We start from the raw sequence: 23,414 nt of genomic DNA, 5'->3' as shown, positions 1-23,414 counted from the left end.
CAACGGAAGCGCTGTATACGAAGCTACTGACATGCCGCTCTAAAGTAGATGTTGCGACTGCTGTGTACGACAGTATATCACTGTAAATGACTGTATATCACTGTATATAACGATATATGACAGTATATACGTGTAAATGTCCGTATATGTGAGGCACAGGTGATTTATTTGACTGAACAAACTCCGGGGACTGTTGCTCTGTGGTTACAGCTGCTGAATGACATTTGAAAACTGGACTAAAGCAAGCGGACGAGCCTCATTTCGCACTGTTCAACAGCTAAGATATGACTTTAACGGGCAAAGGTAACATTAACTTTTCTTGTAACTTATTCCTGAAAATACCTCTTTACATTGTATAGAAAACACGGCGATGCACAGATTTGTTTGGATTGCAGCTCTATTGTTTACACATTACAAAGAATTACACATAAATCATATGCGTACAAAATGTACTTTTGTTCTGAGTAAAATGTATGGTCAGAACGATTATCACTGTTTGATGAATGTTGAGATTATTCTTATTTGTTAGTAACACTTATTCGTTTATCATTATTATGATTATTGTTATTGTTATTATTATTATTATTAGTGGTAGTAGTTCTGGGCTAGCAGCTTGTGTTTTGTGAGAGAGAGCTGCTAACGACAACTAAACATCTTGGACAGGTACACAGATAAGAAAAATAAATCAAATCAGAAGTTTTTAGAAGTTATGACATGCGTATTCAAGACAAGGTAGGATAGTGTTTGAATATTATATTAGTAAATTACTTGATGACTCAACCTACAGCAAATCTACTGGCAAGTCTTTCTATAATACATTGTTTTAGTCATTTTGCAGGCAAAATCCTGAACTTCTTTCTTGCTTCCAGTGTGATAAACAATTATTTGAGACAAATTGCAAAAGCGTAATTCACTTAATCTACTTTTTGATTGATCTAAACTAATTAAAACTGTAAAACATATATTATGTTTATGTTCACATCCTTGCATGAGAGTAATGAGTGGTAGATATTTTAATGGTGTCCCATGTTACTGTTCCATCTCATTTTAAATAGGATACACAGTGAGACTGAAGCTTAACTTGACAAGTTATTTAGCCCTACACTTGGAAACCACTCACAAGACTTTGGGATCTAGGACAATAACGTGACCGTTTTTTTAATATAATATAACAATTAATATAGTGTAATGAACAGAGTTATCAATGATTAACAACATACATTCTAGACTTGTCCACATCTTGTAAGCCCCACTAGTGTGTTCCACCTTGATGACTGTTTGAGCAAAAATTCATTCACGGCTCCTTTCCTGAGTGTGTGTCTGCTTGGTTATGCTTTCAGAGTCAGCTGTGCTTCAGGGAGCTTTCCTCCTGGCTAACACACTGAGTCTGCCCTCATCACTGTCCTCTCTTCAAAAGGCTGACTGGAGCAGGGTGGGACATCCAGTCGTGGAAGCAGTCAGAGAAATCTGTGGGCAGGACGAATGCAGCAGTCATTCCAGCCTCTGTAAAAAGAAGATAGTTTGTGTTGTGTGGTTAAAGCTGTTGTGTGGAAAGGATGAAAAAGATGTAGATGCATCATGGAGGGAGAACCCTTTTTTCCCTCTCCAGAACTGCCTCCCTGACGTCAACTATGTTGTCCTTTTGGAGCTAGTTAAATCAGTGGCATGTGCAAACGAATTTGCCCATTTGCTTCTGAGTCTCCCCCAATCTCAGATCTATATTGAACTTAAAAGGCTGGCGCAACATGTGAAAAGCAGCCCTATAAGAGAGGAGGATGTGCGACTGTTTCTGGAGGTGTGGTGGGAACTGTGGAAGGCCAGAAAAGAACAGAAATCAGGAGGAGAGGAAAGCACAGAGGCCATGTTTGCCAAGGAGTTTGCTCGTCTGTCCTCTGAGTCCATCAGTTTCTCTCATCAGGCTGCTAAGAGAATAAAGATAGAAGCAGAAGATCAGCTAGCATCATCGCCAAACACCGACGTCCTGCAGATTCTGCTTCATGCACTTAAAGACATAAAAGACCACATAGTCTCTACAGATGTCTGCCTCAGTGCTCTTTCTATCTGCCTTGATTCTCTTTACACAGCTTTGCTGATAGACCAAGAGGTCATAATTCCAACCAAAGAGAAGATGCACTTGCTGTCTAAAGCTGTCAGCATCAGAGAAAAGAATGATGAGAAACTGAGCCCTGAACTTATTCAGGATGTTCAGAGAGACTTCTGTGCCTCTCACACACCATCTCAGTTTCAGTGCAACAAGATGAACCTTGGAGAAGCTTTGAATATTATAACAGACCTCACTCAGTTCTGGCTGAACAGCGGCCTCCTGAAACTGGGTGATGATGCAAATTTGAGTTACTCTGCGTTTAGATTAGAACAAAGTGTCCGGAGAATGCTAGAGGAAGCAGGCTTGTCTGATACTACAACTGAAATAGGTGAGATGGATAAACTCCGAAGTTTGCTGAAGTCATTGGCTTTCCCCACCATACAGACGACAGCTGAGGCCGATGCAAAGCTTTCTATGACCATCATTAGTCACCGCCTGAAAGACTATCGGAAGTTTGCCGTGTTGTTTGCCAGTGAGAAGAGCTGGGCTTCCTGTGATGAGCACTGGTTGGACTGCCTGGAAAAGAACCAAGCAGCTTTCCAGCAGCACGATACACTGATCCGCCTCGCCTCCACCCTCATGAGTAAACTCCACGAGAGCTCAACTGTGAGCCAGTGCAGGAAACTGATGAAAGTCACTGCAGACATTTTCTCAGCACTGTCTTTAGAAGACAAGAACAAGTCGTTGGCAGCCATGTTGTGTTTGTCTCCCAGAGGGTTTTTTGGCCACGCCGTTCCCTCTGCTGTCACTGAAGGGTTTGAGCAGGAGCTCAACATGGCCTTCAACTGCATCATCCAAGGAGGAGGAGGAGCGTCACCTGCAGCGTCGCAGGGAAATCTGAATACAGCTGCCTCTTTGGTCGCCAGAGTGGCCTTTCAGAATCCACAAGCCACTTTGAGGTCTTGTTGTCATTCAGCTATTTTCAACAAGGGGGCGTTCTCTCTGATGGCCAAGATCCTCCAGCTGCTGCCTGGACTCGGAGGACAGAGAGGAGGAAAAGATGGAAGTCTCAAGCAAAATATGGAGAAATCAAAGAATCGTAGCAGTCTAGTGTGCAGGTGTCTGCAGGAGACCATCAAGAACAAATCATTGTCGGAAGGTGAAATAGAGCAGTTCCTCAAGTTTGTTGGTCTGCTGATGATGCCAGTGGAGGGAGAAGGAAGATGCTTCCTGCCACCTCAGGAGGTCGTCAACTTCTTTGTGCTGCCGAACCTCTCCACTGTGGGTAAGTGTCCAGTGTGTGTGAATGCTGCGAGAGGAGAGCGATTACAAAACAATAAAGACAGAGAGGAATGCAACTGAACCAAAGCTGTATGTGCGTCTAAAACCAGTCTCGAAACTATAGGCAGTGCTGCTTTACTAAATCCTTATCCAAAATGTGTTTCTACATTATGTCTTTTAGTTGAGGTAGAAAATAGTTCAAATAAACTGTATTTGTCCCCAGGGGGCAATCAAAATAATAAAATAATTCCAAGTCTTTCTCTTTATTTCCTTCAGGTGACGGTTTGTTTGACAAAGACGTGAGTGTGAAACTTCTCCACACTGCTCTTTGCGTGGACGTCCAGGATCAGGTGTCTTCTCCTCACTGGGTGTTGAACTGCTCTCCCTTTCCCCTTCTTTACGTGCTCGCCCAGCTACACGACCAGGCCCTTGGGTCTGTTTAACTGTTCTTAATTAAGATATCTACCTGTTATTATATTGTTGGCTTTTATTCAGGTATTTTAGTGAGTTCCTTAAAGTTAAGTTATAACTCTGACCTGCATTTTATCTAAATCTCTTGTAGTTTTTGGGATCAGACAACAGAGGGTGCTGTCCACCATTTGTCCATGGAAAACAAGGAGCTGCTGGAGTCGGTGCTGTCCATTCTGGGGCAGGTGGTTGGTGCAGAGGTGGCAGCAGCTCCGGACTCTTGGTCCAGAGCTCTTTTCTGGCTCTACAACAAGATGGAAGGACTGGATTGGACAGTTAGGTTCCACCTGAAGCCCGTGTGGGGAGAACACTTTAAAAATGAGGTTCCCTCGTCACTGCTGACTGTGTCTGATCTTCCCGAGCAGGTAAATTCCTCTCGGTGTTTCTTTCTTTCACAGATGTTGATTTTTATGATTTACTGTTATGTGAAGTCTGAATGTTCTGATTGTATGACTCTTATGACAAACCTTGATACATTTACATGTCATAATTTTAATGACCGACCACACATGTTGAGTGTGGCCACTACTGGTGTAAAATAGGCATGCTCGTTCTCAGTGGGGGACACAAGGAGAAACAGATTTTAGCCATTTAACAAAAGGCTCACTAGATAAAATGTGTACAGTTTGCAGTATTTTTCCAACTGGAAACTGAAGTTTGTAAACCGCTCACTCTCCTGCACCAGAGTCCATAGAGAAAATCTGTGTTTTTAGCTTGCTGGGATACAGTAGTTGCTTGGCTACTGTTGCCTTATTTGGTAAGTTTGTATCATTTGAGTGACACAGAACAAGGTATTTCAGCACTGAGTATGTGTCATGACCTCATATAACAACACTGTACAAAGCCTGAACTATCCCCTTAAGTTAGCTATGCTGCTCTGTGTGCCCCCTCCTCTGCAGGAGTGGACAGGCTTGGACCTGCCTCAGTACAGCCAGGGCACCGGCCTTTTGGCCTGGATGGAGTGCTGCTCTATATCGGACTCCCTGAGAAGCACCATGTTGTCCTGCCTCTCTCTGGACCAGCGCCGGCTCGACCATGTCGGCATGTTTAGCAAAGGCCTACTAGTGGCGCTGACCCAGACTCTGCCCTGGTGCTCCGTGTCCCAGTGGTCCAGGCTGCTGGGGATGCTGAGGGAGCTGATCACCTCTGGGCGCCTCCATGTCCCCTTCTCACTGGAGTACGTGGATTATCTGCCCCTCCTGGACCTGAGGAGGTTTTCGTGTGAGCTCCGCCTGTCAGTGCTCCTGCTGAGAGTCCTGCAGCTGCTCTGTGGGTCCAGCTGCTCACACTGGCTCTCAGCGGAGGGCTGGGCACATGTTGGCAGGTTGTACGCTCATGCTGTGAGGGACGTGCTGAGCTCGGTAAGAGCCAAGCTGCCTCTCCCCTCAGCTGGAGCGCGGATGGTCTCTGTTTCAACAGACGCTAAAATTCCCTGCGTTTCAGTCAAAGCTACGACGGTGAGTGAAGACTCTGTGATGGAAGCAGACAACAACAAAGAGTCACACATGGAAGAGGAGGAGAAGACACTTCCCAGCCAGGAAGTCCTTTTTGTTCTCAGCCAGCTCTTCTGCCACGTCCAGCACATCCAGGTACAAATCTATATCCATCCCATGAACTGTGATAACTCTGTAGTCTTTTTCATTATATGGAAATATAATGTGTAGGTGACAGCAGTAGTAGTATTTAATGTACTGGATTAAAGTCTCAGTGATGACCTGTCCTTCTCTCAGGTGATGATGCCAGGTGGCCAGTGTGAATCCCTCTTTCTGTCCAGTTTGGAGATCCTCAGCCATTACAAAGCCATCATGGCTGCCTTCCCCGACAGCAGCAACGTGCTGGAGAGCGACAACACACGACACTTCTTCTCCACCATCACAGACAACCTGGAAAACAAGGAGATGAAGGCTGTGCTGCAGCAGAAGATCGCTCAGCTCATGACGGCCGATGCACACTGATTTCTTTTTTTTTTCTTCACTGGGAATCAGAGTTCAGATGCGTACACGGCGCACTCTGTATTTGCTTTAGTTTGTTACTAAGGTAAGGATGTCCTTTCTGTTGATCTCACTGGGCTCAGATAATGGAGTTACTGCAAAGTCTTGTGTTTGGAATCTGAATGAATAAAAAGACAACATTTCACAGCAAATGTCGTCTTATCCATTTCTACAGAAAAGTTGAACTGTTAAAAGTGTTTAGTGTTACAATTTCCTGGTACTGATACAGACTTTATCCTTTCTCTGGTGTTTATGAACCTTGTATAATATGTGAATGTAGTTTCTATAAATAATACACTTTCATAAGGTGTGTTTTAAAGTCTTAGTCTCTACCAAATTATAACCAGTTGTCCTGATTAATTTGTTTGGTATAATTGATAAATCAATCAGCAGCTGCATGTACGCAGCCCTGATGTGAAAAAAACAAAAAACAGCAAATGAGAGTCATAGTGCTTCTTTTTAAGCGTTTAATCTCTAATCTCTTCAAATTGACACAATCTCTAAATTAATGTAACATTTCAGATCAAACAAAATCTGAAAATGACTATTCTGCTTTGTAACAGTCTAACTGTTTAAAGGCAAATAACATGGCTAATGGCTTTATTAATGAAATATGAGTTAGTGCATTATATCTGAAATACAGTGAAGCATTAAGTGTATTTTACTGCATCAGAGCTTATTACATAGTAACTACTGACACTTCAGAGGAAATAAAGGCTAAAACATTAATGCCAGAAATTCACATTCAGGGTGTAGTGCAACTGCAGAGACTTCCCTGTATGGGGGAAAAAGGACATTATGAGAGAAAAAAGTCAAAAAATTAATTTTAAAAAGCTATAATATTCTTTTAAAAGGTAAGATTTTGAAGGGGGAAAAAAGCCACTGCAACATGATGATTATGAAACAAGTAATGTTACAACCACAGTTGACTATATAAATATTTCAAGTATATAACAAATCAAAATGATTTTTTTTCCTCTAAAATATGACCTTTAATATTCTTAAATGTCCCACTTCAGATCTTCATTGTCTCTCAAGTGGAAATGTGTATTTGCAGTTGACAGGACACAGATTAAACACCACACAGAACCATCCACAAGTATTTGATCATTTCCTCTTGATTTATGACTTAATTCTCAAAATGTCCCACTTGGTTATGCTTGGAACCAGGTGAACCCTTCAGGTTGTCTTCTTCCCATCTCTGTCTCCGTCTCTTGTCCCCCTCTTCTGTCTCTGGTAGAGCCTCTTGGCTTTCTTTAGCAGCAGAATGAACCAGTAAACCTGTGGAGCCAGGATCACCAGATTACCCACGTTGCAGTGCAGTGGCAAAGTGAAGGCCACTCTGTGCAGAGGAATCCCAAACTGTCGAGCGTACATCCAGTACATGAAGGGAAAAACCAAGATCCGACATGTGAAGAAGCTCAGAAGGACGATGACGCCATTGATTCTGTGCAGCAAGGAGTTGTCCAGGTCCAGCTGGAGGTCAGGGCACAAATAAAAGGTCAACAGAGGGGCTCTGAGCAAGCAGCACTGGAGTGGTTATAACACTGCTGCCTCGCAGGAAGACAGTCTGTGGTTCAAATCCCAAATACTTCAGCTTCCTCCCACAGTCCACACACTTGTCGAGTCCAGTCCAGTTAATTGTAGAGCAGATCAAAGGATTGTTTTCTATTCAAATCTATCTCAATGTGCCGCAATACAATAATCAAAAAAAACAATGAAATAAAAAAAAAGAATTGATATTTCAGATTGCTCCATGTTCTTTGCCCATTAAAAAGTATTATTAATATTTTACATACAGTTTCATAACTTCATGTTCACGTACTTACATTTTGCATTCAAATTAGGGCCGAGCAATTAAAGGTTTTCAATAGTTATTTGAAATAAGGCAATTAGCGAATCGCAATAGCTGCTAATTCAGTGGTCTCAAACTTGTGGTTATAGTGAGTTGTTTTTCTTTAATTAATAGATTAATTTTGCATCGTAAATGTTTTTTATTATTGTGAACTAAATATTAAAACTTATTTAGAAATTCTACGATCCAATCCAACTGTATTATCTGTACAGCAAGCACAGTGGGCCAAAGTGCTGTAGAGAATAATAGATCAAAGACATTCAAACTCACACACAAGGCAATCAAATACTTGAAAGGAGTAAAATCAATTAAAAAGCCATAAAACAATAAAAACGTTGTTGCAGTATCATGATAGCATGTGGTTATATCATTTTAAGCCACCCTTACTCCCCCAGGTCATTTGAGTTTGAGACCCCATTCTTATATTCTTTAATGTTCTATCTCAGAAAAACCTGTTTTCAGTCGACCTCTTCTGAAGACAGTTTTATTAGACATATTTTAATGTCTTTCATTTAAATGTCTTCCTTATTAAGATGATACTGTGTTAAGTGGTTCAAACAAGTACAATATTGTACAATAATGATGATCAGGTTTACCTGGATAAGGATTCTTCCTAAAGAGATGAAAGGAGTGCTGAACTCTGTGGTCAACAAGCAGCCGATGAAGAAGTCGCCCAGCCCTCTTCTGAAGAACTGTCAATAGACAAGAGTTACCACAGTGTGTGTGTGTGTGTGTGTGTGTCAGTCTGTACAAACCTATCTTTGTGAGGACATTCTGTCTGGGCTTTTTCAGAGTTAAGACCAGGTTTTAAGGTTAGGCACTTACAGTAGGTGTGATGGTTAAAGTTAGGGGAAGGGGCTAAGGAATGCATTATGTCTATGATGTGTCCTCACTAAGATATAAAAACAGGTTTGTTGTCCACAGTGATCCGTTTTTACCAGAACGATGGGCAGGAACACAGTGAGCAGAGTCAGGTGGTGCAGGACCAGCATCCAGTCTTTGAGCAGGAAACTTCTGACTGTCTGCAGAGAGTGACTTCTGTGTGCACCGTCATCATGTCTGAGCCTCTGGGTATAGAAGTGGGTCAGATACATGGCATAGATGTCATAGGCCATGTATGGAGCTCCAAACACAACAAAGCCATTGACCAGCCAGTGACTAGAGAGAGACACAAAGCATTCATACTGAATTGTATCGTTTTTATTTATCGCTCATCTCCTAAATCCTTATACAAAACATGATAGTTTTTGTTGTGTGGTTGTACGAGTCGCCGACATAATTGTCAGTACAAACTGGGCTGTGCTTGACACAGGGAACGCCTGATTTTAACCACCTAACAAAAGGCTCACCTAACGAATGCTACATCTGCCTCGCTCTACAATATCATAGGAATATTATGATAACTTAAGGCAGCAAACCACTCACTCACTCTCCTGAACCAACGTTCACAAAGAATATTAGCGTTTTACATTCACAAAGACACAGCTGCTCTACTGCTGCCTTGTTTGATTAGTTTGTGCAACTCCAGTAAGTCTGGAGGAACAAAAGAACACATCTGAACTCAGGGGCAGCAGTGGATCAGCAATCACAGATTTTCTCTATGGACCTTGGTGCAGAAGAGTGAGAGTTTCCTGATGGAAAAGGCTGTCAAACTCAGATATTACATAAAACATATTATTAAGATATCACAGACTTACGCAGACTGTTGTAAAGCAGCTAAATTCAGTTGTTCCTTGTTTTATATAATATCATATACAAAAGGTAGCAATTTGTATTTAATACATACAATTAGACTCCGTGTCCTACCTGTCCGTCATGACGTCACTACATGACGTCACCACTGTAACTCCTGCAGCTGTAGCCAAAGAAGCGTGACAGGCAGAAACCAGCCTGTCATGGAGACACAAACGAGAACAAACACACTGTTTATACATAAAAACACAAAACTCCTTTGTACATATACATATACATGGCGTCTTTACAAACATACAGAGCCCTGGACATGACGTGGTAAAAACAATAATAATAAATCATTGTGCCCACAAAATAGCTATAAGTGCGTGCACACAAAATACTATTTGGTGGTCACGAAGTATTTATAATGTGCGAACGAAATAGTAATTAATAAATCATCGTCCCTGGACAGTTGGGTGAGCAAATCGAGCGCACCTCCTCTAAGGTGGATACCATAGACAGAGTTAGCATGACAGAGTTATTTTATTACTATTATAATATATTAATAATATAGATAATATTATTAATTACTATTTCGTTCGCACATTATAAATACTTCGTGACCATAGTATTTTGTGTGCACGCACTTATAGCTATTTCGTGGGCACAATTTATTTTATTTCTTTACTATGTCATGTCCGGGGCTCCGTACAAACAGGATTAACATAACTATTAGTTATTAGTTATTTTAAGGTCCTATGTGGCGCTTTCCGTTGATATTTTACACAACAACTGAGTAAAAATCCATCGCTTTGGATAAATGACATGTGATGTCAACAGTTGTACATGCCGCTTTCCGTATCGTCATTAGAGCAACATATCACGTGACAAGACAACGAAGGACCCCTTGACCGTTTGTATCAGCGCCGAATTAACCAACTCTTTCTAAGAACTCGAAAGAGTTAAGAAATGTTTGCACTTTAATTGTAAAACAGACTGTAGCGTGAAAACTCAGTTTGGTGAAGCTGAAGCGGAACTGCTGACCTCTCGCTGACAGAAACCACGTCGCCATCGCTCCAGTGCGTCACACGTGATTTCAGTAGTTTCCTGAAAGTGTAGAAAAGTCCTGGGAACAGCACAGCACCACACACTAACCACACCGTCCACATTACTCCCACTCAACTCTTCCTTTCGCTTTCTGCCGCCTCCGGCTGCTGCTGGCTACTGCGTCTGCGCAGTAATGAGCGATGACGTCACTCAGGTGCAGCCGCTCCACCCATCACCACTCAGCTGTTACAGATATATGTGTAATTATGTTGTTTTTCTCGTCAATATAAACACTTCACATTTCCACTGTGACATTGAAATGACGTCACGGTTTTTTATTCGTGTGTAGGTTGTCTCTCCAGTGCCGGTCCAATCCTTTATGGGGCCCTAAACTGAATTGGCCTCGTTTAGTAGGCCTTGATTTGCACTTTCATATTCAAAGTGAAGCACTAAGTAAACCAGTTTAATGACTTAAAACTGATGTGAAAATGTGCACTAAATTAATCTTCAACTCCAAAATTCAACAAAAAAAACCTTATCAACATTATTTAGATAACTAGATTTATTTAGTATGTTAAAATGTTTTTTCTCTCCACACACTCTATTGTGCCATTGTAAGTCACTTTGGATAAAAGCGTCAAATTACATGTAATGTAATGAAATGTAATGTAATCATTCCTGCTGCAAAGTCAAGAATGATAACACTGCAAGTTATACATATATTGTACATGTATTATTTTTTATTATTTAAGATGTTTTAAACTGAAAAAGTAAGTAAGCCTAATCTTCTGCAACTCACTCCAAATGCCTGGTTTTGAAAAATGCCAAGAAGTGATGAATCACTGCCTCCTGGTATATGTAGTGACTCAGTAGATCAGTGTGATATGATGTATTGCTGTATATTTTGTTTTAAAATGGTTCTAAACATTTTTTTTAGTGGTAGATGTCTGACTCTTTATTCAAGGGCTTTGTTATGACTGAATGGATCCTTCATAGCGATGTTAGGAGCCTCCAGAGTGATGACGACCTCTTCCAGCCTGCTGGACCTTTTCATGGCAACAAATCGTGAGGCTGTGGGGGCCACAGAGGTCTGACCACAGAAATAGGCCATGCTGGGATAATAGAGCAGTACGATGTAGGACAGACCACTGCACTTCTGTGGTGATTACTGAGCCATCCATCAAAAAAGAAGAAAAAAAGCATGTGTGTTCAGCTGATAAGAGAGATTTGTGAACTGTCAGGGCAGAAAATTCATTGTATTACGAAAGCGTGATTTCAGTTCAGTCTCAAAACAAAAGGCAGATCAAATTGTGTTACTTGCAGTAAAGGCCCTGAGAAGCTTTAGACCTAAAGCTGCAGTATGCCGGACCTTTGTTGTTGGTGTTATTATTCTGTTTCTGTTTGGTCTTTGTGAACAGAAATGAGGTCAAATTATTTGTATCTGACAACAGGCTCTGTGGGAGGCAGGAAGTGTTTACTGCATCAAACTGCTGCACAACCAGGTTTTTCTTTAGCAGTAAAATAAATTTCTTTGTGTTTTCAGTCATAATCCAACAGTCTTGCTTTACTAGCTCAATGTTGCTGTTTCCTCCAACTGTCTTGACTCAGAGACTGCGTATGGGAATGAGCTCTATCCAGAGCTATAATCTGGTACAAATCATATTTACCTCTGTGATTATTGCTGCTGTAATCAACATTGTGTGAACTCATTTGACAGTGGATGGAGTATAACAGACATTGGATTCCCATTATATCAAAATGTCTGTTATTAAAAAAAACAAAAACAAAAAACATGGCACACCTGCTACTCCTCGCCTGTCCACTAGGCGCTGCTGCAAGTCAACACCACAGTGCTGACTCTGTGAAGCCAAAAAAAGGACAAAGACTGCAAAGACTGGAAGTTTTGTTGACTTAATTTTAATATATATACATGAGCATACATAATTATACATATACTTGTATATGTATATATGTATGCTCATGTGTTCGACTGCCACTGTTACAAAGTGTGACTCATCACATTATCACCTGTAAGCATAAATAATAACTTTTTTTTCTCTCTTGAAACCTGGTAAATAAACCAACTGAAAACAGTTACGGGTCATTTTCAGCACCATTGAATAATAGTACATTCTCTATATTGCATCAGAATATAAAAATATACAGATATAGTGTTTATTTTTTTTTATCTTCTTCTTTAAAACATTCTTTCCATGTTGTTCAATGGCATGAAACAAGAGAGGAAGAAAAGACCTCATACTGACAGCGAGGGTTGTAACCGTTATTTGTCGTCTATCTCATTAGCCGTTAGCAGCGCGGCACGACGCGGCGCTGGACTGTCCACTCATCCATTCACAGCACTTTTTAAAAAAAAACAAACAAAAAAAAAAAACGTCAGTAGCAGCCACACGTGGGAGAAACACATTCAAATAAAGCACAAGGTCAAGGGTCGTCCTCTGAGGCATGTCACGCTCACGGTGCCACTCGCCTCCCGACCACTGACGGAGAAAGAGAGTGGAGAAGATGCAAGCAGAGACATGGGAGTGTTGTTGTGCAGTGGAGAGTGGAGAAAACCAAGCAGCTGTGAGCTCCTCTATGCACACGTTTATTCACAGTCCAAAGTGGTGATGATGTCGTGATTCTCTGTGTGCTGGCCTAATAACCCCCCGTCCCCCCACAAAACCGTCATCAAGTCAAAGCAGAAAAAAAGAGTCAGTGTTAATGGTTGGAGGCAAACGAGAAGATCAAGACTTAAAGACAAAGGAAAGAAAGAAGGAGAAGCAAAGGCGCGGTCAGGAGAGTTTGGTTTGCACTGCATAGAGAGGGACTTCTGAGATGGAGACAGAGACACCATCTGCTCGGTGCTTGAGTGGGATTATTGCCCCGTGTCAGCCTCGCACCCTTACACACACACACACACACACACACAGTTTAAACACACACCTCCACTCAGAGCCGGCAAAACACAAGAGTAAAGACAGAGAGAGACAGAGAGAGACAGAGAGACAGAGAGCTGCACTCCTCTGGCTCTGTCTGTAGTGAAAAAGTAGTGTGTGTCTTCATGTGTGTGTGTGTATACTGTATAAGTGTGTGATATGTCCAAATACAAGTCCAAAATCGGCCTGGCTCCACCAACACTTTTGTTTTTCCACCCGTCCATCCATACGTTTGTCCATCAGTCCGAGTGGTGCTGAGACTCGCCGTCCTCCAGGAGGCTTCACTTCTTCTTCACATCCGCGAGGAGGAAGCCAGCTCATAGAACAAGACGTAGGCGTCACTGCTGCGCACTTGGCTGGAGGACATTGGCGTTACTCTGACAAGAGACAGAGAGAGTTTAAATACAAAATGAATGGATATACTGTAAAATAACACATGCAATGTACAAAGCAAGTTCAATTAAACACAGACAGACAGACAGACAGATCGATCACTGATGAATCTGTTTCTGTTTTTTACTTCTTCTCATGAGCCTCAGTGATAATGTGGTCAACTTACAGACACGAAAGGATTCAGAATCAATGATTAATCTCCTGCATTTGTCAATAATAATACTCAAATCATTGAGAGATCATATAAAAAGTGCATTACATAACAATGTGTTTGTTGAATTTGCATGAACAGCTGGCACTGAGGATAATGGAAGTCATTTCATGTTTTTATAACACACTGCACTTGGAAACAACACAATAACAATGACTGTCTCCATTATTATGGAATATGAATCAAGCGCTCACACATACCTGGAGTCATTAAAGGTGTACCATTCTCCCGAGCTGGGGTTGCGACAGTAAGCTGTGTAGTGACCGCCCATGGTGGTGCCTGAGTGGTTAGACACTGCATACAGGTTGTACACGGCGTTTACTGCAACAGCAGAGACACACAAACACCATTCAGATTCAGAGATACTGGTTGTTTTACGGCGACAGCACAGACGCTCTGATCTGACACGGGCAGCCTCGCTGAATTAACTAAGAAAAGAAAGTCTACACAAAGACAGTGGATTATCAGCACTGCTTTACCCTCGTCCCAAATTCACTGCCCGGTGTGTGTTTAAGATTAATCTGGATTATGGAGGTTCCAGTGCTTATTTATATTATTTTTCATCTAGGTGTGATGCACGTCTCATCATGTGAACGGCCCCTAAAACAGTGTTTCCTTAACTTTTTAAAGATGACAAAGTCTTTGCAGCCATTTCTGTAACATTTAATATGATGTTGAATGGATAAACCAAGAGATAGATGTCACATCGTATGTGTCATTTAACACACTGATAAATACTAATATCTATATAACAATTTAAAAACGACAAACATCTGCTACACTTTCTTAACTCTTGTTAACGGGCATGAACAGCTTTGACGCTGCTGAACATAATTGTTATATACATGCACCATTAAAACAGGGTCATAGATGCTCATCAGTAAAAGCAATGACTGGTTTTAAAGGCTGTGGGTGAAAAAATGAACTGTGCCAATGAAACTCTCAATGAGCTCTGTTAGTGTGAGTGTGTGTGTGTGTGTGTGTTGACTCACTGCTGTTTTCAGAGGCAAACTCCCGCAGGTCAAGATCCTTCATGGGGAAATTAACAAACGTGGAGAGTTTGCTGGTTCTTCGTGCCTCAGAGAAGCGTTTCAGGTCTGAACAGTAGGGGGAGTCAAGGAGCAGATGCCCAACAGCTTTCCTCACATAAATGCATGAATACACAAGACAACTGGCTGGAATCTTCATTCACTGTGTGAGCACACGCTCCACATCCGCACTTTATTTTCATTATTTTAAAGATAGTAATTGCTGCTGCCTCCATTTAAGATTTTAACATCTGGATGAGCAGAAATGGAGATCTTTGAAAATGATGACACAAGTGCTAAAGGTCTATACAGGGGAAGTGCTCTTATTTTGAAGGCCAGGGTGTTTTTTTTTTCTTAGCTGCACAGTATAGCCGCTCAGAAGCGCTCAGGTTACAGTGGTGGCAGCGGTGGTTTCTAACCTTCTGGTGGGATTTAAATGCTTGTTTTCATCTGGAAATGGAGCAGCAGCAGCACTGAAGAGCCCCTGCACTAACACTTAGTGAATCATTTATTGTTTTATTATTTACTTTACTGGAGCAGCGCTCCAATTTCGTTGTACTTTTAATGCAATGACAATAAAGGCATTCTATTCTATTCTATTCTATCATTTATTCACTGTATATACTCTATATGGCTGTTTATGCGAGGTGACATTTCTACAAACGGTTTGCAAACCACACTCTAAACTATGTAATGTCACATTATATCGTACTTATATTGTATATCATAACAGCATGTAATGTGAGCAGTGAATGCCTCGTATGACACGTGAGTGTCAGACACCGATGAGCAGAAGAAAGGATACGCAGCACTAAGATCTTGGGAAACTTCTGTATTGTGAACTTCTTGGTGCATCTCCTGCGAGTTTTACACCTGTAGCATGTCTGTGGAGGAAGCACACACAGACACAGACACAGATGTTCAGTCACTTTTCACAAGGTCCTATGACACTAAACATACATTTACATATATATATGTATATAGTATTCATTTAGTAATCAGTTACAATCAATTAAGCCGACAGTGATGGAGGGCAAAAATACAATATCTCTGATTCACAATATCTCTGATTCACTAGCATTAGCCCCATGTGTGTAGTAGCCTGCTGTTGCTACTCGTGGTCTAATGTAACATGGAACTTTGTGTTCACCCTAAAAGCCCTTGCACAACAATGCTACTGAAAACTAATGGGACCAAACTGTAAATCATTTGAAGAGGAATTTCACCACATCCTCACGGTTCACTTTAACACGATTAAGCAAATAAATAATGACCAAAAACTAAATACATCACGGGAAAATAAGAGTCAACATCTAATGATAATGATTTTTCTTATTAATAATAAAAAAAGACCAACGTGCAAAGGGCTTTACGGTGAGTCAGTGGTCCTACGAGTTGTCGGACTTGACACTTACCGGTTTCTCGTCCCCATCGAGGACGTCTTCTTTGGTGAAGAGGCGCATGCAGTCCATCAGACTCACTTCACCATAGCCCTTCTGAACACAAACACATATGCAGTCACATTAGCATGCACACACACACACACACACACAGAGGGGAGATCAGGAAGCTTGTGTTAGAAACCACACAGAGTCACCTCTGCACCACCTTCTGAAACATGTTATGTAAAGGTGACCAACATGCCCTTGTTACTTCTGTGTGTGTGTGTGTACGTGTACTGACCTATCTTTGTGAGGACATTTTGGCTCATTCACACAACTTTAAAGGACTTCTTGATCAAGATCAAGACTTGGTTTTAGGATTATGTATTTAGTTGTGATGGTTAAGGTTAAGATAAGGGTAAGGGGCCAAAGAATACTAAGAATACTGTGCCATTGTGTGTGTGTGTGTGTGTGTGTGTGTGTGTGTGTGTGTCGTTGCTAACCTTGGCAATAGGTAGAGAGAGATCCCAGAATGGGTCGAAGACAGTGGAGCAGAACCCACAGTGGCTACAGGTCAGAGAGCTCTTCAGCTGTCCTACAAACAGATCTGAGGGAGCAGCAAACATGACATGAAATACACTGAAGTGACACATACAGCAACAGAGAACATGAAGACATTCTATATTGTTCTCTACATCATTTGGTCTCAGTAAAACAAACAAACAAGCTTGTTCAATTCAAATCTTTATTCTAGTAGAAAGTCCCACTGATATTAAAATCTATTGTACGTGTAAGTGAGACCTGTACTTAAACAATCACAGTTAAAGTGCACTATAGTAAAAGAATAAATCATCATCCATTCATCAGTTCATTGCCGCAGCTAGCTGCAACTCTCGCTAACTGCATTTAAAGTCATTCCGAGGAAAAACAGCCTCAAGTTTGAGTCTAATCTGAAGGTCATTGCAGTCCCAGGGGCCATTTCTAGGGGCCACTTTACTCACCGACTATCTTACTGTCTTCTCTCTCCAGGTATTTACTCCACATCTTCTTCCCTTTCTCTTCATCCCTGAACACAGAGGACAGATGAAACTCTGTTTACATTCTACTGACAAACACACGACAGAGCTACAACCAAGATGAAGACAGACACACGTTCAGGCTTTATTATGGCTCTGAGAGAATCTGCTATTACAGTTTGACCCTGACACACATTTACAAGCTGGAAAATAATATTTTGTCTGTTTTTTTTGTAGCATTTAGACAGAGACGACCTGTTTTGAGGACAAAGCGGAAATTTGTCACAGATTAACCGTGACCCTTTAACAAGCTGCTGTTAGATCCAAGAAGATTTGGAGCATTAAGCTGATCTGGACCCCAGAGACGCAACAACTCAACACAGGGGCTGAAAGTGTCTCACGCAGCTTTAAATTAAAGCTTAATGATGAAGACGTAATGATTCATGTTGACTTTGTCTCAGTCCAAGAATAAAACTAACAAGCAGACCTAATCTGGGAGAGGCATGAGTATGAATATCTGATTATTTGTTTGATTATAAAAAGTGAACAATACTATAAAGATCTATATTATCTATTCTCACATGGTGACAGCAGCACTCTTTGAATGTATATTATTACTTACTCCTATATAAATAATAGAATAGAATAAAAAGCCCATCCACACACTTATAAGATAAGATAAGTGGTAAGATAAGTAAGTCCATTTTATTTCTATAGCATTTTGTCTGACTGAGAAGAAGTTTGGCTGATTTTCTCATGGACTTCCATTTAACCAAACCAATACTTCTTATGGTTTACACATGTTCCAAGTAACTCTATAATGAAATGAAAGGTAAGCTTTTTTGGTCTTACATACAAACTAGACCTATTTCTGAACGAGTCGCCCCCTGATGTCCAATCAAGATAATACAAGTTTCAGGCACTTCCACATTGGTTTACTTTCCAGTCCCAGAGATTATGTCCACTATTTATTTACATTGTATTCATGAGGTTAACACACAGTCAGTCAGGCAGATTACTCACGGTAAGTGGTCAAAGTCCTCCACACTGCCTCTGGGCCTGACAGTGACCCTGTTGACTTCGTTGTGCAGGCCATCCAGGAGGAAGCGCAGGAACTCCTGAGCGTCCTGTTGGCTGCAGGATACGCAGACACAGGAAAAACAATCATTCAGTCTCACCAATGTTCACCAATGTCCCAGCACGTGCAACACTTCATCAAGAGTGACAAAAACCTACTTGTATCCCACAAATCTGGGAGCGTATCTCTGGATCTGCGTTTTGAACTCAGACGGGCTGACCGCCTCACTGCTGGACGACGTCCACATGGTCTGTATCAGCTTGGCAAATTCTGTTAGCAGAAAAACAAGCATGAGTAACTCGCTGAGAGGACACTGTCGCTGAGATGAGGAGTGCACCTTCACTTGACTCTTTTGAGTCTGATTCTGCACATTTCTATGTCTCACTCCCTCTGCTGACTGTTTTCATGTGCAAATGTAATCCAGTGATAGAGAGGGAGTGAGGGTAGCAGCTGTTTGGACTCTAGGGGCCAGTGTCTCTCACCTTCCATGAGGGCTGTGTTGGTGCGGCTGTTGTTGTTAAGGTCTCTGCGGTGAGAGTTGTGCAGGCAGTAGTCTCGCAGGTTGTGAGTGTTGCTGAGACACTGCAGGATACTGTTCATGAAACACTGAACAACAAAAACAACATCAGTGATAATTACACATCAATCTCTGCAGGAAAAGACAGGATTAGATTGAACACGTCTTTAAGGCACAGTTATACTCACTGTGCATTATTTGATATCGTGTTACACACCAGACCTGCTTGTACTCATAATTGTTTACAGACTCTCTTTGCTGTAGCTCAATTTATTAATAAAGCAATAAAGGAAAGGAATAGTTCAATATTATGGACTTTACAGTTGATTTGCTTCCTTGTCAGTATTTAGTCTCTATGTCAGGATACAAAGTTATAGGAATCTGAGCTTAGTAGACAGAAACAAGAAGAATAGAATAGAATAGAATAGAATAGAATAGAATAGAATAGAATAGAATGTATGAACCACAGTTAAATGGTAGCAGCAGAAACTTAATAAATGAATTAAGTGGAAACAAAAGCTAGTGTGTCAGTGACCTGGCTTCTGTTTGAACACTTCTGTCTACAACACACAAAAGGCAAATATTAAAGTCTATTATTAGTGTAATCTGTGGTTTGGTTTAATGCATTTCTTAGAGGGGAGGGTCTTAGTTCGGTTCTTTGTAGGGATTCTAAAGTCCCTTTTGCCTAAAGACCTTTGAAATCATGAGTTATCATGTGTCAGCGATACGTCTGAAACAAGCACCAGTCTACACATTTGTTTTTGTTACATTTACAAATAATCAACACATTTTGTCGCTGTACAAACACGGAATGACTTCATCACTTCATCCAGTGAAAGAACCCACATGTAAGAGAGAAATATCACGTGTGCACTCTGCTCATAACACATGTCCACACTAAACACATGCATTTTGGTGAGTTCAAAGAGATCTGAGAGAGTCAGTGAGTGGGTTCCTCACAGGTCCATAGTTCAGAGCTCTCTGATTAGGGCGAGTGTATGCACACACACACACACACACACACACACACACACACACACACACACACACACACACACACACACTGTCTAACACTGGTTGGATTTAGGGAGCTCACCCTGGCAAGAAAAGAGAAGTCACAATACGTTTGATTCTACGCAGAAGTTTGTATGTATTGTGTGCTCCTGCTTACAATGTTTTTTTTACAAAATAATAATAATAAGATAAACACCACTCACACTTAACTCATTTGCATTATAATCATGAAGGGCAAATATCGATATTTTAATTATTAAATGAAGGCGCTCTAAAGTAAACAGTCCCTGCCAGTTTCACGTGCTGGGCGTTGTTACTTGATGTCTCCTGTAGGTGGCGCTGCACTAATGAATGAGGGGTGAACTTGGGTGGAAGTTACCTGGCTGAAGAGGGAGTTTAGAGAAAGCTACATTAAGAGATGCTCCATCCGTGTTCAATACATAGACTTTATGCACTTTGTTCTCTATTTTGTGAATGAATGGAGAAATCGTAACTTTTCACAGACGTCTAGTTCGTCTACAGTTCGACAGATATCGAGATGAATCTCTATACGATTGTTCTGCAATATACAGAATTGTTTACAATGACCTTACTTCATATTCAGTTTCTTGTTTTTCCTTAACAAAGTGTAAGGTTAAGTGATTTCAGCATGTTTTAAAGCAGATTATTACAAAGTGAATCACATTGACTTTGGTCAATGTTTTGAATGGATTCATCCAAATCTAATTTCTCACATACTCCCTTAATGGCTTTGGTCATAGCTCCATCCCAAAACACAGAAAGCTGTGTTTATGGTGTGTAATGTTTTTTTGAACATGACTTTATCTGTTTCCTCCCTGTGTTTTAAAGGCATTTCAACATTTTGATAACATTACATGCATACAGCTGCAGTACTCACAGTGTTTCCTAGGTTCTTTAGTCCCACCAGTCCCTGGGCACTCTTTGAATTCTGCAACACAAAGAACACAATCTTAAAATGGACTCAAAACACAAACACATGTGTTTGTTCATTTGAATTCAAACACTCACACAAAAAAAGGGTTATTTCACATACAGTACTAGGCCCTTGAATCATGCGCTGCAGTGTTTGTCTCTTCTGCGAGACAAGGAACCGTGCGACATCACTTCTGTTAATAACATGTGACCTTAAATGAATCAGTGAGAAGAGAATATTTGAACTCAGTGACATCAAAGTCCAAATAGTGATGATTTTTCTCTCAGTCCTTTGACTACTTCTGCAGGAGCAGGTTTTCTAAACCACCCCCGACACAACGCTCAGATGAAAGGAAAGGAACATCTATTTAGCGTCTAAACACTGTTACTCCTCAGGAAGTGCATTTATGAATTAATAAAAAAAAGGTGCATTTTTGGGGACCTGGACATGCATGAAAACTCATGAGACTTTCCCCAAAACTCAAAAACTGGAAACATTTAATTCTGCCACTTCTTTTAATGTACATATATATATATATATGTACATAGTATATTTTAAACTTTTTTACCCATTAATTTTTAATGGAGTCACCACATGTGAACTGTCTCTACCACAGTAGCCACGGCAACCTAGATCAAAGGCAGATGAGGAAGAAATCAACCAGCAGAATGCAGCCCTGACAACACTGCTTACAGCTTTAATCATGTACCGTCTGTTGTTGTTGTTGTTGTTGTTCTGCCTGTTTGGTCTTCGTATAATTTTTATTTGCCGTGTACTTTCCCTGAAAATTGGCTTTGACAAGCAGCAACACTACTAGACATGACTGAGGGAGCGTTTGTGTGTAAACAGCATCAGTGCAGGGGCGGGCGGGGACAGGAAACTGTAGCTGTCTCACTTTACCGGTGCGATGTTGCTGCTGCCTCCATCTGTCTCAACATAAAAGGCATCACTTCCTGTGTGCAGCGCAGGAATGTCGCTAGGTGACTCAAAATCTAACCATGACTATTGTGAGAAACACAGAGTGAGTCGAGTAGAGCTCACAGGTGTAATCACACAGTGTGTTCATATTTGGAAGTTACGCACTACAGCTTTAAGAATCTGAAAGACTTTCCCCTAAAGAATGCTGTGCGTCTGCAGTCTCTCATAAAGTGACATTACCAGTGGTCGCACATTTTTATCCCTCTTCAGTTACCATAGTTACACGCTGCATTGTTGTCTCCTTCCTCGTATGGAGCTGTCCTCTAACAACCCCAGGCTTGTGGTGCACATCACAACTGACGCTGCACAGGTTTTTCAGGATGGGCTTGTATATGAATGACATCCTCAGGAAGACATATGCTAAACATGATGACCTTGTTACACTACAGTGGAATGTGCATGTGATGTGTCGGTGCTATCTGCAGAGAGAAACCTGTTTTTGTTATCTCACAGTGGGCTTGTCTCTTGATAATCACTCCCAGATGGCAGAGAACTGATCAGTGGCATTAGACTAACATCGTACCTTTGAGGCTCGTCTTCACTGTGACAGTCTACGTGCAGGAAAGAGACACTGTGCCATGCAACAGATGGCACTGCATATTATTATGTTTCCCCAAGTCTTAAAAATGGTACAAAGTGCTTTGCAGAACTTATGTCATGACTTGGTATGTTTGAATTTCATTACATAAGTGGAGAGTGGTTATATAATTGAGTAGCCGAGAGGAAGGAATAACAAAGAATGTGGGGGTGGAGAAGGAACGCACTCGTGCCCTTGACTAAGAAGCAGAGGCAGCACACAATTATGCTTTAAGAAGCAAGTCATGCCACAACATCCCATAGACCGCAGTCAGAGGACACGGTGTGTTCATCAATTTCTTGGCAGTGTTGCAATAATTGCCCGATCAGACAACCGCAATTTTCTCACTCACTCATTTACACGAGGAACAATAAAATAAAGACATATTACAGTCAGTCATCATCTAACCGCTTTATCCTCCACCAGAGGGTTGCGGGGGGTGCCGTGCCAATCTCAGCTACATCGGGCGAAAGGCGGGGTACACCCTGGACAGTTCGCCAGTCCATCGCAGGGCCACACACAGCTAGTGACAAACAACCATTCACTCTCACACTCACTCCTATGGTCAATTTAGAGTGTCCAATCTACCTAATCCCCACATTGCATGTTTTTGGACTGTGGGAGGAAGCCGGAGTACCCGGAGAGAACCCACGCACACACGGGGAGAACATGCAAACTCCATGCAGAAAGGCCCTTGTTCCAACCGGGGCTCGAACCCGGGTCTTCTCGCTGCAAGGCGAGAGTGCTAACCACTTCACCACCGTGTGACCCGACATATTACAGTAATAATAATAATAAAAAGATTGTGCAACAATTTTGAGTAAGAAAGCGAAGAAAAGACCAAACAGGATCACTAGTTAGAGAAACCAACAACCTGGTAACATGAGCTTGTATTTTCTAGGCTGAGAGTATTCCTGCAGCTCCAGCAGCGTCACATCTGTCACCTGATCTCACCGGCAGTTGACATCTATCTTCTTCCCTCCCTGTTAG

At 41.4% G+C, this 23,414-nt stretch overlaps 3 protein-coding genes across 10 annotated transcripts in view; 1 reads left to right on the top strand and 2 right to left on the bottom strand.

The window, feature by feature from the left end:
• Nucleotides 1–9: 9 nt before the first annotated feature.
• On the top strand, nt 10–5,936 carry gemin4 (gem (nuclear organelle) associated protein 4). Its single transcript, XM_044032601.1, has 6 exons — nt 10–303; nt 1,341–3,329; nt 3,602–3,758; nt 3,888–4,158; nt 4,693–5,382; nt 5,524–5,936. The coding sequence occupies exons 1-6, from the start codon at nt 285–287 to the stop codon at nt 5,746–5,748; spliced, it is 3,351 nt and encodes a 1,116-aa protein (XP_043888536.1). The 5' UTR covers nt 10–284; the 3' UTR covers nt 5,749–5,936.
• A 301-nt stretch (nt 5,937–6,237) lies between these two features.
• On the bottom strand, nt 6,238–10,542 carry LOC122773720 (TLC domain-containing protein 3A-like). Its single transcript, XM_044032602.1, has 5 exons — nt 10,358–10,542; nt 9,446–9,529; nt 8,578–8,797; nt 8,236–8,331; nt 6,238–7,260 (listed from the first exon to the last, which is right to left on the bottom strand). The coding sequence occupies exons 1-5, from the start codon at nt 10,480–10,482 to the stop codon at nt 6,964–6,966; spliced, it is 822 nt and encodes a 273-aa protein (XP_043888537.1). The 5' UTR covers nt 10,483–10,542; the 3' UTR covers nt 6,238–6,963.
• A 1,879-nt stretch (nt 10,543–12,421) lies between these two features.
• Nucleotides 12,422–23,414, bottom strand: part of usp2a (ubiquitin specific peptidase 2a) — a 52,389-nt gene continuing 41,396 nt past the window's right edge. For 6 of the 8 annotated variants that reach the window (XM_044032392.1, XM_044032391.1, XM_044032390.1 and 3 more), the window contains 11 exons: nt 20,834–20,884; nt 18,887–19,010; nt 18,563–18,674; nt 18,350–18,460; nt 17,312–17,376; nt 16,814–16,917; nt 16,344–16,424; nt 15,734–15,812; nt 14,893–14,997; nt 14,101–14,221; nt 12,422–13,673 (listed from right to left, as the gene is read on the bottom strand). In XM_044032392.1, the coding sequence (XP_043888327.1) occupies nt 13,589–13,673; nt 14,101–14,221; nt 14,893–14,997; nt 15,734–15,812; nt 16,344–16,424; nt 16,814–16,917; nt 17,312–17,376; nt 18,350–18,460; nt 18,563–18,674; nt 18,887–19,010; nt 20,834–20,884 (1,038 nt within the window). In that variant the 3' untranslated portion in view covers nt 12,422–13,588. The remainder of the gene's footprint in view (nt 13,674–14,100; nt 14,222–14,892; nt 14,998–15,733; nt 15,813–16,343; nt 16,425–16,813; nt 16,918–17,311; nt 17,377–18,349; nt 18,461–18,562; nt 18,675–18,886; nt 19,011–20,833; nt 20,885–23,414) is intronic. The other 2 variants (XM_044032396.1, XM_044032398.1) reach the window with 1 other exon arrangement.

The sequence above is a fragment of the Solea senegalensis genome, linkage group LG8 (genome assembly GCF_019176455.1).
Source record: "Solea senegalensis isolate Sse05_10M linkage group LG8, IFAPA_SoseM_1, whole genome shotgun sequence".
NCBI lineage: Eukaryota > Metazoa > Chordata > Actinopteri > Pleuronectiformes > Soleidae > Solea > Solea senegalensis.
This window is presented reverse-complemented; position numbering and strand designations above follow the sequence as displayed.